General features: G+C 40.5%; 1 protein-coding gene and 1 long non-coding RNA gene across 2 annotated transcripts; one reads left to right on the top strand and one right to left on the bottom strand.

Annotated features, from left to right (window-relative positions):
* Window positions 1–11,077: 11,077 nt before the first annotated feature.
* LOC115555555 (uncharacterized) lies at window positions 11,078–13,787 on the top strand. The gene is made up of 5 exons (XM_030372485.1): window positions 11,078–11,803; window positions 11,920–12,113; window positions 12,414–12,561; window positions 12,664–12,868; window positions 13,360–13,787. Exons 1-5 carry the CDS (start codon window positions 11,699–11,701, stop codon window positions 13,674–13,676), a joined length of 969 nt encoding a protein of 322 aa, XP_030228345.1. The 5' UTR covers window positions 11,078–11,698; the 3' UTR covers window positions 13,677–13,787.
* Window positions 13,781–15,408, bottom strand: LOC115555556 (uncharacterized). The gene is made up of 3 exons (XR_003978884.1): window positions 14,871–15,408; window positions 14,339–14,535; window positions 13,781–14,105 (listed from the first exon to the last, which is right to left on the bottom strand). It is a non-coding gene; the product is annotated as an uncharacterized LOC115555556 (long non-coding RNA).
* Between the last annotated feature and the right edge of the window lie 2 nt (window positions 15,409–15,410).

The raw sequence follows: 15,410 nt of genomic DNA, 5'->3' as shown, positions 1-15,410 counted from the left end.
GTTCCCTATGGAAAAATTGACGATTTTATACGCGAGGTACGCGGGTAACGCGTTTGGTGTGGCCGTACCTTTACTCCGACGCAATTGCAGCCTCCGCCTGCGTTTCTGTAAGCCTGCAACATCAACATCAATTGCAAATGGATATGCGCACAGATCACGGTTGAATTTCTGAGATTCAAAAAAAGTTTGTCAGCATACACATTGGTCGAGAATGGCTTGGTGACTGTGTCACTGACTGACTGTCAAGTAGGAAAGTGAGCCAAGTTGCCTTGGCGCATCTGGCCCTCCCATAGACGCAGTTTAATTTGACTTTACTGAGTCTCGCATTTCAGTGATCAGCTGCTTTCGACCCTGGAGTTTGAAATTCAGGGCATTGAGGTGCTCCGTTACGTCACACATAAACGCCAAGTCGCTCAGCCACTTTTCATCCTCAAGCTCGGGGATGACCTTTTGTTTGCTTTCCATGAAACGAGCGATCTCAACGCGGGTATCACAAAATCTTCGCAACACTTTCCCCCGACTCAACAAGCGCACCTCCGTGTGGTATGGCACATCCTCGTACACAGAGTTTTCCTCCTCTAAAAATGCCCTGAATTGCCGGTGATTCAAGCCCCGTTCACCGTTTTGGTTACAACTGTCATTACATGTCCCATGCCCAACACCTTTCCACAGAGGGCTTCCTGGTGGATGATGCAGTGGTAGGCTGTCAAGTTTCCTCCCGTGTGCACTTCTCTCGAACCAAACCGACCAAACCACGGACCTCCCCGCACATCGCAGGTGCACCATCCGTTGTCAGCCCAACAAGTAGTTTATTCCACTGCAATTCTGATTCGTTGATGCACCGTTCTACTTGTGTGAAAATGTCCTGTCCAGTAGTTGTCCTGTGAATCGATTTAAAAAAAAAATGTAAATCCAAAAGTTCCTCAGTGACGGAAAACTGAGCATCCACCCCCCGGATGAATATGGAAAGCTGGGCAGTGTCCGTCCTGTCTGTACTCTCATCTGCAGCCAACGAATATGAAACAAATTCCTTGGCTTTAGTTTTTAGCTGAGTCTGTAAGTCGGAGGCCAGCTCATCCACCCGACTAGCCACGGTATTTCGGGAGAGGCTGTCAGCACAAAGAAATGCCTCACTGTAAAATCCACAAACAACAGGATAAAGGAGGGTATGGTGAGGTCAATCAGTAGCAACACAAGTTTCAAAACACAGGCTTTGGGAACATGAGATAAAAAAATTAAGTGGTCAATGAAAATATAAAATGGTCACTTTATCCCATACAATTGAATCAAAAGCACTTAAGCGGCGGTGCTGGTACTTTATGTGGTCCAAGGCTGAATGAACCTGATCTATTTCGCAAGCTATGACATCGGAAGTGTGTCCTCTCTCACCCTCTTGCAGGCAAGAGCAGCCTTATCAAGTTTTAAAGCAATGCTGTCTATCCAGTGCACCGTCATTCCTAATTTAGGAATGACGGTGCACTGGATAGACTCAAAAATTATTTTGAGCATCGATTCCATGTCGGTATCTATGTAACAGAAGGGAAACACTTACTCATACTCCATCAAATATTCATACTCATACTTTGCACACTTTACCACAGCATTGGCCTACTGATGCCCACAGATATATTTTTAAAGATCCCATGCCATGCTATTTTATGGATGCTTTAATATAGGTATGTGGGCCACAAACCAGTATTTCAAAAGACGTCCCCGAAATTCAGCCGTGTGCAGAGTTACATCCACTCCGAACCAGTCGCACATTGAGCTTCCCCCAAATGCGCTGTTTCGGTGGGTGTGTCAAGGCAGGTCAAGGAGGCGGGTGGGGGGTGTGGCCCCTGAGCAGCTTGGAGCCACAGTACCATGCGCTCTGTTTACGGTGGATGTATCGCAATGGCTCGTAGAAACCCATATTATACATAGATATCTATATCATATAATATATAATATATATTATCACCTGGCCCTGAGCAGCTTCTAGCCACGGTACCAATGCGCTCTGTTTACGGTGGATGTATCGCAATGGTTCTTAGAAACCCATATTATACATAGATATCTATATCATATAATATATAATATATATTATCACGCCCAAAAGCTGTGTGAGCCTCCAGACGATAGGCTATTATGAATCTCAAACGACCGCGTCTACTTCAGATTGATGTGGAAGTGGAAGAACCAGAGACGTCGGAGAACCCAACGAAGTCCTTTGTGATTCATTATATCGTCTGGACGTGCACACAGCTTTTGGCCGTGATATATGTATTATTTGATTAGATATCTATGTATTATATGATATTATTTAGATATAGAGCTCCAGGGACTGTAACGCAAGTGTTGTACACTTCCTTGTTATTTGGATAACCGTTCTGCTGTTGGTGTGATGGCGCATAACACGTCGGACTCTTCGTCTCTGGTATTTCTACAACGAGACCTCGTAGTGGGGGGTTATCTCAGCCATGTTGAGATGAATTGGGGAAAAGGAACTTTGGCTTTGACTCCCTGAATGTACATGAACCCACGACATGGAGTGAGAAAGGGATTGTTGGCCGCGAATGTATCCAGCTTGAGCCCTGCCTCCCGCCGCCTCGGCAGCGGTCAGCGCTAATCACCGCCTCCTGAAGCCAGGCGGTGGTCCATCGGCAGCGAGCTCCGGCGGGAGACGACCGCGGTCAACAATCCCTTCCTCCTCCATGTCGTGGTTCATGCCTACTTCAGGGAGTCAAAGCCGAAGTTCCTTTCCCCCAATTCATTCTCAACCATGGCTGGGATAACCCCCACTACGAGTCTCGTTGTGGAAATACCAGAGACAAGAGTCCAACGTGTTATTGCCCCGTTTACACCATCCCGCTAATGGCCGCTAATGGCCGATGGGACCACCGGAAGTCGGGGTGATTCGGGTGACATCGGGCTAAAAATGTATGAATCGGGGTCAATTATCGGGGTAGCATTTACACATACCCGATGTTATAACGATAACATAACGATTTTATGCAGGGAAGACACCCGAAGTGCGTTTGGCGTCATTTGACGTCATTTCGAATGACGCCAAACACGTCAAATGACGCGTTTGGCGTCATTTGGCGTCATTTCGGGAGAAGGCAAAGGGGAGACTGGTTTAGACTGATATTTATTTATATATTTATTCATATTACAATAGCGATTTTATAATAATAGAACGCCGGTTCTAAATGGGCAAAGTACCCTGTAATTATAAAAGTAGGACATCCATCCATCACCCCCTATTTATACCCGAGTGGCAGGTTGAGGGTCTTCCTTAACACAATCTGGTCACTCACAATCGTTATTTGTCTAGGGTTCTCGAGGGTCTTTCGTGTGTTGAGGTTGCCGATATAAAGACGATAAAACACGATAAAGCGCGGAAGATTAACGAATATAGCCGATGTGCCCAGGAAAATTCCCGAACGATTTGCGATGTCTTACGTTATACTCCCGTTCTATTCCCGATTATAGCCGATTAGCCCATAGCAACACCTGGTAACCGATTCTACCCCGATAGACCCAAAATTAACAAACATGTTCGTTCTTTGCTGATGTTGCCCGATATTGCCCGATCATTGAGCATTTCTTCCCGTTTCTTCCCGTTGTCTAACGATGTTCCCGGGAAGAGTAACGGTGTTTCCCGATGCAACCACGCTATTTGCCGATGTTATAACGATAGCTGCTGATTTAGCCATCGGGCACCATCGGGGCCCACTATCGGGTAGATGTAAACAGGGCATATGCGCCATAACAACAACAGCAGAACGGTTATCCAAATAACAAGGAAGTGTAAAACACTTGCGTTACAGTCCTGGAGCTCTACATCTAAATAATATCATATAATACATAGATATCTATATCAAATAATACATATTATCACGGCCAAAAGCTGTGTGCACCTCCAGACGATATAATGAATCACAAAGTACTTCGTCGGGTTCTTCGACGTCTCTGGTTCTTCCACTTCCACATCAATCTGTAGTAGACAGAACCGCGCGCTGCTGCTGCCTGCTGCCGGCGCGAGGCACCACTGCCCGGCTGCCTGCTGCCGGGTGGTGGTGCCTCGCAGCAACCGGCGGCAGGCGACATGTCGCAGTTCATGTACTTCGATGTCGTTCAGCCATTGCATTCAAAATTCTGTAACTAGACTGTTACTACAAACATAGCAACTACCGTACACGTATTAGCATTAAGCACTAGCTCAATCACGACTCCTTCAGAATTTCTGTGGGTGGTTACGAACCAAACAAGTGGGCAGGGCCATGAATATAATTTGACAACGCTACGTAGCAGTGTCACATTATCCAGATTGGCTCATTTCTTCTGCCTTTTTCCTTTCATTGGCTATTGCATACAGCAGACAAACTGCATAGATTTCAAACTTACCACAGGTCACAAACTTATTCTGACCTATGTTATTTAACAAACAATAGGAAAAATGTGATTTTAAAGGCATGGGCTCTTTAAGCATTGGACTGAATGCCACATAAATATAATATATGTTTTGCTCGTTTGCAACGTTTAAAAGTTCAGGGAAAAGTATATGCCTCTACTGGTGTTGCTTAGGCCAATATCCTTTTGAGGCAGTGTTGTTTCTGAATATTAGTGTTAAGGGCCAATAAAATGCCTACTATCATACATTAGTCACCATGTCTGTGGACAATTTGTATGCAATCACATAAATTAATATTTTCCTGTGAGTTTTTACTCAGTCGATGTGAGGTTTTAGGGGAAGAGGATGTTGTTATGATGCTCATGCTGTGTAAAGCCCTTTGAGGCAAACTGTTTGTAAAAAACGGGCTATAAAAATAAAATTGCCTTGGCCTTGCCTAACCCGCTTGGACTGTAATTCATATTCATGCTATTAGTTTGATCATTGACTGACTACATGAATAGTTGCACAGAGGAGATTCTTATAGAGGTCTTATAGTCAAACGGTATAGGGTATATACAAATTGTATGCGTTTAGGCCAGTTATGAGATCTAGTTAACATCATTAAAAGTCATTTCCATACAAAAGCAAAGAGATTTTGCAGCAGTAGCACACTTTTACTTACCCTGCGTTCACACCAAAAGATGCATTTGCTGCCCGAACGCGTTGACGCCTGAGTTTTGCGGCGCGTCAAATCAAGTTTTGCGGCGCGTCAAAGGTTTTTCGGCGCGTCAAAAGTTGAAATATTTCAACTCGAGCAGCATTTGACGCGCCGCAAAATACGTGAACGCGCCCTTCGCCCGTGCCCTGCAGCGGGCACGGGCATGCCGCGCCGCAAATCAGATTTTGACGCGCCACAAATCAAGTTTTGCTGCCCGTTTTCCTCGGCAGCAAATGCTGGCGGCAGCAAAGCAGCAACGCGTCTCTACATTCACTTTGAATGGGATCACGACGCGCGTCAACTTTTTGCATCTTTTTACGCAGGGTAAAACAGAGTGGGATAGGATCAGGTTAACAAAACATCTAAGAACATCTAAGCTGTCTAACACATTACCAACGCAAACATTGAAACATCATAAAACATCACAAAAAAAACTGCTGGAATACAAAGAGTTTGCTTTGTATTCCAGCTGGCCTGTTATGAAGCAAATTTCTATAACGCTACTATAGATCCATTCCAAAACATGTTTCAAGTAGGCTATAGGACAACGCATAATGCATCCTGGAATGACTGAAGCTTGCCTGCTGACTGCTTAAAATGACTGTCACAACAGCGATGAGCAAGAGCAAAACCATTTGTTTATAGTGTAGGCAACAGTAGCCTACTCGATATGAATGAAGTAGGTTACTGTACACTCTTTGTCACTGTAGCAGAGTTAGACTATATGATTTGCTTGCGATATTGAATGAAGTAGGTTACTGTACACTCTTTGTCACTGTACAGAGTAGACTATATGATTTGCTTGTACAGCACCTTAAAAAACTCACTGTAGCCTTTATTCAAAGGCACACCCAGCCTCACTTTCATATAACACCCACCTCGCATTCTGTAAACACCATCAGTAAATAATAATATGAAAACATATAAAATATCTTTCAACAAGAAAAAATAATTTGTTTACTGTAAATGGATAAAAGGTCAACAGATTAGCCTACGCAATTTTTCAGCTGTCAGAAATGTGTTGTGATCACTTGTATTCCTCATAGCACTCTGTGGAAATCAGCAGCCCGCGATCGCAGCGCCTTGTGAACGCGCACAGAGCGCAAAGCTCAAGAGTAGGGTCCAGCTGCAGCCCCGGAGAACAACACCCTGGCGTGACAGAACACCCTGGCGTGACGGAAGTACTGTGGCTGGATGGAAGTTACCTCCGATTATTTTCTATAGACAAATAAATGTATTTATCGCTTGAATTAACATAACACAGAAATAAAAAAAATATTTAGACACGTTAGTTAACCATTTTTATAGCTTAGAAAAGGTTTTTAACGTTATTTAGCCCCGGAAAACAACACCCTGGCGTGACAACCCAGGCGCGACGAAAGTACTGTGGCGTGACGGAAGTGATTTATTTAAAAAAGAAACGAAGATGAACCATGAAGTAAGTGTGACTGTCAATATGCTTAATATATTGAGTAATATTCATGTTAAAGTCTTGCCGTAGTTTATTTACTATAATATAATAATATTGCGCCCATTTAGAAAAATTTGCTACACTTCGTTCATGGAAGTAAGTGAGAGTTAACCTGTTCATAATAATTATTATTATTAATTATTAATTAATATATTGAGTAAAATTCATGTTAAAGCCGTGCTGATTTAGTGTCATCCGTATCACCAATGTGATGCTACAGCAACACAATTTAGGCAAAACTGGCCACCGGAGCGAGAAAAGTGTCTGTTTCTCCTGGGGAATATCTAATAGGCTACTAAAACCTAGCCTGTATAAAAACAAGGCTATTACTATTATAAAAAAAGAAATAAGCTATAAGCTAAGCTATAAAAAATGGTTACTGACATGTCATAATATTGTTTTTACTATTTACATTTTTGGTCTAATAAGTTCAATAACGCAAAGAATCGTTAGGTATTTTTCTAAATAACGTTAAAAAACCTTTTCTAAGCTATAAAAATGGCTACTAACGTGTCAATTTTTTTTTTAATTCCTTTGTTTTGTTAATTCAAGCGATAAATACGTTTATTTGTCTATAGAAAATAATCGGAGGTAACTTCCAGCGATAAATACGTTTATTTGTCTATAGAAAATATTCGGAGGTAACTTCCGTCCAGCCACAGTACTTCCGTCACGCCAGGGTGTTCTGTCACGCCAGGGTGTTGTTCTCCGGGGCTGCAGCTGGATTGGAGTTCAAAGCCGGACAATGATGTCGTAGTAAAGCCCTCAGGTCTACTCTGCATGTATTAACTGTGGCTAAACATCAACTGCGCTGAAGTCATCATAACTTCATAAGTTCTCATTTTCAAATGATTATGAATACTATTATTGTTATTTGAAGCCGTGTCAGTCTTGACTCTGGGTGGTGTGTGTCTGCTAGTGTCTATAAAACAGTAATATTTTTGTCGACATTATCAAACGGAAGAACTTTTATTATGAAGAGCACAGGTCAACGAAGCACGCTAGCCAATAAGAGGACCGGCCTACCGCGGAAACCAGATAGTGAGTGGTAAATTCGTTTCGCTCAGTAAGAACCAAAAAAACGAATAAACGAACTGAAATTTTGATTTCTGGGAATAATTGACGCAAGCAGAAACCAGAAAACAAGCAGTTTTTTCGTTTTGACGTTTTGACAAGAAAACGAAAATCTAAATTTCAGTTTGTTTATTCGTTTTTTGGTTCTTACTGAGCGAAACGAATTTACCACTCAATATCTGGTTTCCGCCGGTGGGCGGGTCCTCTTATTGGCTAGCGTGCTTCATTGCCCTGTGCTCTTCATAATAAAAGTTCTTCCTTTTGATAATGTCGACAAAAATATTACTGTATTATAGACACTAGCAGACACAGAGGACCACACCACCCACAGTCAAGACTGACACGGCTTCAAATAACAATAATAGTATTCATAATCATTTGAAAATGAGAATTTATGAAGTTATGATGACTTCAGTGCAGTTGATGTTTAGCCACAGTTAATACATGCAGAGCAGACCTGCGATCGCTGGCTGCTGATTTCCTCACAGCCTGAGAGCTATGAGGAATAGGCCCTACAAGTGATCACAACACATTTCTGACAGCTGAAAATTGCGCATTTGTTTTATCCATTTAAAGTAAACAAATTATTTTTTCTTGTTGAAAGATATTTTATATTGTTTTCATATTATTATTTACTGATGGTGTTTACAGAATGCGAGTGTGTGTTATATTGAAAGCGAGGATGGGTGTGCCTATGAATATAGGCTACAGTGAGTTTTTTAAGGTGCTGTACAAGCAAATCATATTGACTACTCTGTACATTGACAAAGAGTGTACAGTAACCTACTTCATTCAATATTGAATAGGCTACTGTAGCCTACACTATGTACAAATGGTTTTGCTCTTTGCTCATGGCAGTGGCAGTCATTTTAACATGTCAGCAGGCAAGCTTCACTCATTCCAGGATGTATTATGCTTTGTCCTATAGCCTACTTGGAACGTGTTTTGAAATGGATCTATAGTAGCCTATAGAAATTTGATAGCTGGAATACAAAGCAAACTCTCCTTCAAATGCACATTCACAGAAGTCTTGTATTGTCATCCCCAAATAATGCTGCTATGTAATAATATACATATTTAAATGCACAATAATTAGTCATTATTTTTATTATGACTTATCAAAGATTTTTATTGGCTCCCAGAATGCAGGTCTGTTAGTGACTCCCAGTATCTCTAAAAAGACTGGGAAGTAGAGCATTCAGTTACTGGGCTCCTTACTGTGGAGCCAGCTCTCTCCATGGGTCAGAGAGGCAGACACTCTAACTAAATTTAAGTACAGCCCCCCCCCCCTCACCTTTCGCACCTTGTAGTTTGGCCTTGGCATCTCGCATTCTCTCTGTGTTTCCATATATTCTCCACAGCTCCATCCCTCTGAACCAACTGCATTTTTTCCCCTGTTAAAAGGGTTTTCCTGGGAGTTTTTACTCAGTGGATGTGAGGGTTTAAGGGAAGAGGATGTTGTTATGATGCTCATGTAAAGCCCTTTGAGACTAACTGTTTGTAAAAACGGGCTATAAAAATAAAATTGCCTTGCCTTGCCTAACCCGCTTGGACTGTAATTCATATTCATGCTACTAGTTTGATCATTGACTGACTACATGAATAGAAATTCTTATAGAGGTCTTATAGTCAAACGGTATAGGGTATACACATTTTTATGTGTTTAGGCCAGTTATGAGATCTAGTTAACATCATTAAAAGTCATTTCCAAACACATTAAAGAAAAGAAAAAAACAAAAGCAAAGAGATTTTGCAGCAGTAGCACACTTTTACTTAAACAGAGTGGGATAGGAATCAGGTTAACAAAACATCTAAGACCATCTAAGCTGTCTAACACATTACCAACGCAACATTGAAACATCATAAAACATAAAAAAAAACAGCTGGAATTCAAAGAGTTTGCTTTGTATTCCAGCTGGCCTGTTATGAGCAAATTTCTATACGCTACTATAGATCCATTCCAAAACATGTTCCAAGTAGGCTATAGGACAACGCATTATGCATCCTGGAATGACCCAGCCTCGCTTTCAATATAACACACACTCGCATTCTGTAAGCACCATCAGTAAATATTAATATGAAAACAATATAAAATATCTTTCAACAAGAAAAAATAATTTGTTTACTTTAAATGGATAAAGGTCAACAAATGCGCAATTTCCAGCTGTCAGAAATGTGTTGTGATCACTTGTATTCCTCATAGCTCTCAGGCTGTGAGGAAATCAGCAGCCAGCGATCGCAGGTCTGCTCTGCATGTATTAACTGTGGCTAAACATCAACTGCACTGAAGTCATCATAACTTCATAAGTTCTCATTTTCAAATGATTATGAATACTATTATTGTTATTTGAAGCCGTGTCAGTCTTGACTGTGGGTGGTGTGGTCCTCTGTGTCTGCTAGTGTCTATAATACAGTAATATTTTTGTCGACATTATCAAACGGAAGAACTTTTATTATGAAGAGCACAGGGCAATGAAGCACGCTAGCCAATAAGAGGACCCGCCCACCGGCGGAAACCAGATATTGAGTGGTAAATTCGTTTCGCTCAGTAAGAACCAAAAAACGAATAAACAAACTGAAATTTAGATTTTCGTTTTCTTGTCAAAACGAAAAAGCGGCTTGTTTTCTGGTTTAATAAAACGTACCTTGCTCCTCACGGAGCAAGGTACGTTTTATTACTCTGTTTTCTGGGAATAATTGACGCAAGCAGAAACCAGAAAACAAGCCGTTTTTTCGTTTTTTCGTTTTGACAAGAAAACGAAAATCAAAATTTCAGTTTGTTTATTCGTTTCTACGTTTTGTGAAAAAAACGAAAATCAATATTTCAGTTTGTTTATTCGTTTTTTGGTTCTTACTGAGCGAAACGAATTTACCACTCAATATCTGGTTTCCGCCGATGGGCGGGTCCTCTTATTGGCTGGTGTGCTTCGTTGACCTGTGCTCTTCATAATAATAGTTCTTCCGTTTGATAATGTCGACAAAAATATTACTGTATTATAGACACTAGCAGACACAGAGGACCACACCACCCACAGTCAAGACTGACACGGCTTCAAATCACAATACTAGTATTCATAATCATTTGAAAATGAGAACTTATGAAGTTATGATGACTTCAGTGCAGTTGATGTTTAGCCAGTTAATACATGCTGAGTAGACCTGAGGGCTTTACTACGACATCATTGTCCGGCTCTGAACTATGCGCTCTGTGCGCGTTCACATCAAAGGAGCTGCGATCGCGGGCTGCTGATTTCTTCACAGCCTGAGAGCTATCCGGAATACAAGTGATCACAACACATTTTTGACAGCTGAACATTGCGCAGGGCTTTCCGTGAGACGCACGCAATTCAACCCATGCACACGCTCACATGACTGGTGCTAATGCAATTTTTGGATTTAATTCATAAACACGTTGGTTGTTAATCAACAGAAAATATTTCTGTATTTTTAAAAAATGCACGTCTTAATCACATTATTATCAAATGTAACATTTAGTATAAAATTTACATTTAAACTAAGATGATTTATTATTTATAATTAAATATATTTAAGCAATATAGTAGGCTGCGAGTGGGGTAGGAAAGGGACATTCCCACGGGTGGTGTTCGGCCGTAGGTAACAGCAGGTAACAATATCCCTTACCTACCCCACTCGCACGAGTACTATATTGCTTTTATAAAACAATTTTATATTCAACCAATTAACATTTCAACACAAAGTTATTGATTTAAAAAATGTTAATTTCACCATTGTTTCTCCGCAACAAAAAATAGTTCCAGTCAACGTCTTGGTTTGGAATGACAAGAACTAACAGTTATCATCAACGCGCTTTAGAATGTTTCATCGCAGAGTGATTTATTATTAGCTGTGAAAGTCCGAGTTGGGATGTCCTGGGATATTCCAACTCATGGAACGTCTCTCGTCCAATCAGAAACAGCTTAATAACTCGATAGAACCCAATTGTTTTATAATATGTATATATATTATGTATGCTAAACATCATACCTAACCCCCCCCCCCCCCCCCCCCCCAGACTGGATCGTCTTTTGGTCGAAAAATGATGACTGGATATCTATCCGCAAAAGGGGTTAAAGCTTCTGAAGGCAGAGTGGGCAATGTGTTGAGAAGTATTCATCAACCCTACCACATTGCAAGACAGCAGGTAAGGTCAAATAGCATTGTGTTTTCTACATTTCAATAGAACATACTTGTTGAGATTCTAATCATACGAATGAAAGATTATTGAGTTTTTATTATAATGTAATTCTTATATTTTAGGGTGCCCGGAATCTGAACCCCATACCCTACAATGCAGAATACATGGGTCACAAGCTGCATGTAGATCAGAATGAGAAGCTTGTTATGTTTGGAGTGACTCATGTTATGGCTATCGATGGTTTCAGCAAGAAGGTGGTCGGTCACTCCACCATGCCAATAAAGAACAACATCGTGATTTATGAGGAAGTGTACCGGTAAATTAACTTCACAGACTTTGTAAGGTGGAACCCAAAGTTGTCTCCTTAGGAGGACCCAGACTTGAACAAGTACATTAAAAAAGGTTAAAACCTAGATTTGTAATATGGAAATAATTAATTTGGAAAAAACAAAAAACTTTTTCCCTCTTCCAGTTTCTTAATTCATTTTCCAGTTTTACTATTATTGATATCATTCCAATTTTGACAAAAAAAAAATAATTGTCACTTTAGCTGGCCATGGCTAAGAGACTGATGCTGTTTATGTATATTTTATGTTTGTCGGTGATTTATCTTCAGGCCTGCTGTTCTTTCCTATGGACTATGGGACCAGGTCAGAGTTGACTGTGGGAAAGAATTCTATCTGGCTTTATTCATCCAGGAAAAACTGGCAGAACATCGACACAATACTCAAAGGCAGCCCTACCTTCAGACACCTTTTACAAGGGTAAAATAAATGTGTTGTTAAAAATTAATCCTGGTTTCTTGCCATTGAGGCGTATTTCTAATGAGGGCAGGCGGACTGACACTATCCTTATAACCTGCACAGAACCATGTGATAGAGAGAATGTGGTCGGAGGTGAATGCTCGAGTCAACTACCCTTTGAAGACAGCTCTGGTACAGCTGGTGGACCAGGAGGAACTGGACATGGAGGACAACACATCCAGGTATTGTGTGTCCAACCTGACATGCCAGCTGGCTAGGATTGGCATCACAAATGTCGTACAGGCATGGAATGCACACAGGATCCCAGGTATGATTAATTTCATTTTACTGGCTGTATTACAGGCATAATTTGCTAATAAAGCAGTGTAAATTAATTTTGATGTTCTATTGTAGAGTTCAATCTGAGATTCACAAATGTGTAGCTCAAATTGCAACACTGCAAATCCAGTACTTACTGTAGAGGGGCAGATTCAATTAGTAAAACATGTCATTAGTTAGAATCAAGTTTTTTGGATGTTGACCATGTTCTTGCTATTTTAGATGACTTCTACAGGTTTGGAGTTGAATGTAAATGAATACATGCTCAAAGCACAGACATTCATCTTTAATTTGAGGGCATTGACATTGGGTGAATTTTGTAGGAATGACCCCCATCTGAATGAAGCTTAGTCATTATTGTCAACTTCAATATGCTGTGAAAGACAACTAAAATAACAAGTCAAAACATCATTGGCAAAATGATTACCTCCCCACAAGTGTAACCCCTTTAATCTCACTACTCACTTTACTGTCTTGCAGGAAGGGGAATACCAAACAAACTGGCTAAAGAAGGGTGTCCTGCAAAACTTTCTGAGGACCTTCTGCCAGTCGGTGCAGTTGCAGCTGACCTGTATCAGCAGGAAATGGGATCAGACTTGAAAAGAGAATCCATTTTTGGAAGTGATCCTTTCCCCTCTGAAGAAGCCCAACAATGGACTGAAACTGAGTTTGGTTCTCTCTTTGATTTGCTATCCCTCTACCAAAATGTGGTTAACCATAACTATGGCCCTTTTAAAAATGCAGTGAGGTCTCCGATTGATATCACCTCAAGACATGTGCGACCTGTTACACAGTGACCTGCAATGGTCAATGAAGAAGCAGTATACCAAAAATAACATTTTATTACAACAATGATAAAGTGGAGGTTGTCTTTTTTTTCTTCTTTTTTTTTTTTTTTTTAAAACGGTCGCACACAATATAAACATTACAACAAACAACATCTTTCTGGTCATGTACACATAATAACATCCAACAAACAAACTGAGGTAGTTCCAGTAATGTAAACATAACAAACAATTATCTATCAAATCAAATCTATTCAATTATTCTCTCCTTGAAAAGTGACAAGGCAGCAGAGAGACCCTTCACTTCATGTATTTTATTTTCAAAGTCTCCTGCCCTGCATTTCAAGCAGTGGTCTGATGTGACTTACCACAGCTCCACACAGGTACGACATCCAATTATCGATTCACAGCATGTGGCGAACATGGGATCTGCCATTACAGCTGCAAGGTTAAAAAAATATATATTATAAATTGATGCAGAAAATAACATTTAATTGTTAGTTGCAATGTAGAAGGAAATTAACTGTAAGCAATCAGAAGTGTGTTTTATCGCCGAGTGAATGTTGAAGATGGCGATGAACACCCGTGACAGCTGGTCAGCGCAGTGCTTGAGGGTGGCAGGCGGCTATGTTTTGTACTGTAGAATGACCTACTGTTACATATCTTACACGTACCTTTACACACAAGACATGCAAAGGCTTCCTTTAAGGGCTGCAAACCGACATTTGCCATGATCTCCTCCTTTTGAGACTTGGCCAGCTGAGACGGCTGGTTGATTGAATTAGTGACCTCTTGGAGACTCCCGGCGGCTTGCTTCAGCTGGTCAACACGTCCAAGGACCTCCTGCAGGCTTGAATCTCCATCCCTCCGACTTAAATGTATGAACAGAAAAGAAAGGATTAAAGATTTTTTTCAAATGGCGCATATGAACAAATGTTTGAATATCTTTCTGAATATTTTATAAATCTTTATTTTACTCTGTAAAAACGTCAACCTATGAGACGTTGTTGTCATATAATTGAATCATAATGACTTCATTCATGATCATCACTCAAAAAAGCAGACCAAATTAAGTTCAAATAATAATTATTCTTCCACTCTACTTTCTTTTCTTTTTCCTTTCTTAACTTTTGCATTACACTGGTATTTCCTTCAGGAAGTTTTAGTTCATATATGAATTTGCCTACAGATCAAATGTTGTATTACCTTGTTTTAGCTCTTCTCCCATTCTGAAACTCCACAAAGTCACTTTCGGGCACAGCATATATTTTTCTTGAGTTCTGTTTCCAGAACTGGGAACCTAAGAAGTCAGAAAACATTAACTTCACTTCTGTTTTTAAAAGGGGTCATTGACTTTTTGGGGGTATTTCACACGGTTCCTTACGGTCTCCGAATAGGGTATGTAACATTGGTTGGGCTGTAAAGAAACACGTGTTATTTATTTGAATGAAACACAGTCAGGGACATGAAATAACGTTAGCCACATTGCCAATAAACTAAACCATCACATCTACCGATAATAGAAACAGGGAGGATACGTTAGCAACAACATAATACTACAGCTTGCGGTTGTAATGAACAAAAGGTCAGAAGAGCACCTTTTCAGCTACATCTTCTTAGTAAATCCTGCTTTACATACCTACCGGTTTTTAATTGTGAGATTTGCATATGAAAGAAGTGTCAATGGACTTTAAGGGTTCCTTGTATGTACATTTTACCCACTGAACTGTCGTTAATCAACTGTGA

The sequence above is a fragment of the Gadus morhua genome, chromosome 12 (genome assembly GCF_902167405.1).
Source record: "Gadus morhua chromosome 12, gadMor3.0, whole genome shotgun sequence".
NCBI lineage: Eukaryota > Metazoa > Chordata > Actinopteri > Gadiformes > Gadidae > Gadus > Gadus morhua.
Note: the sequence above shows the minus strand (reverse complement) of the source record. Positions and strands in the feature narration are given on the sequence as shown.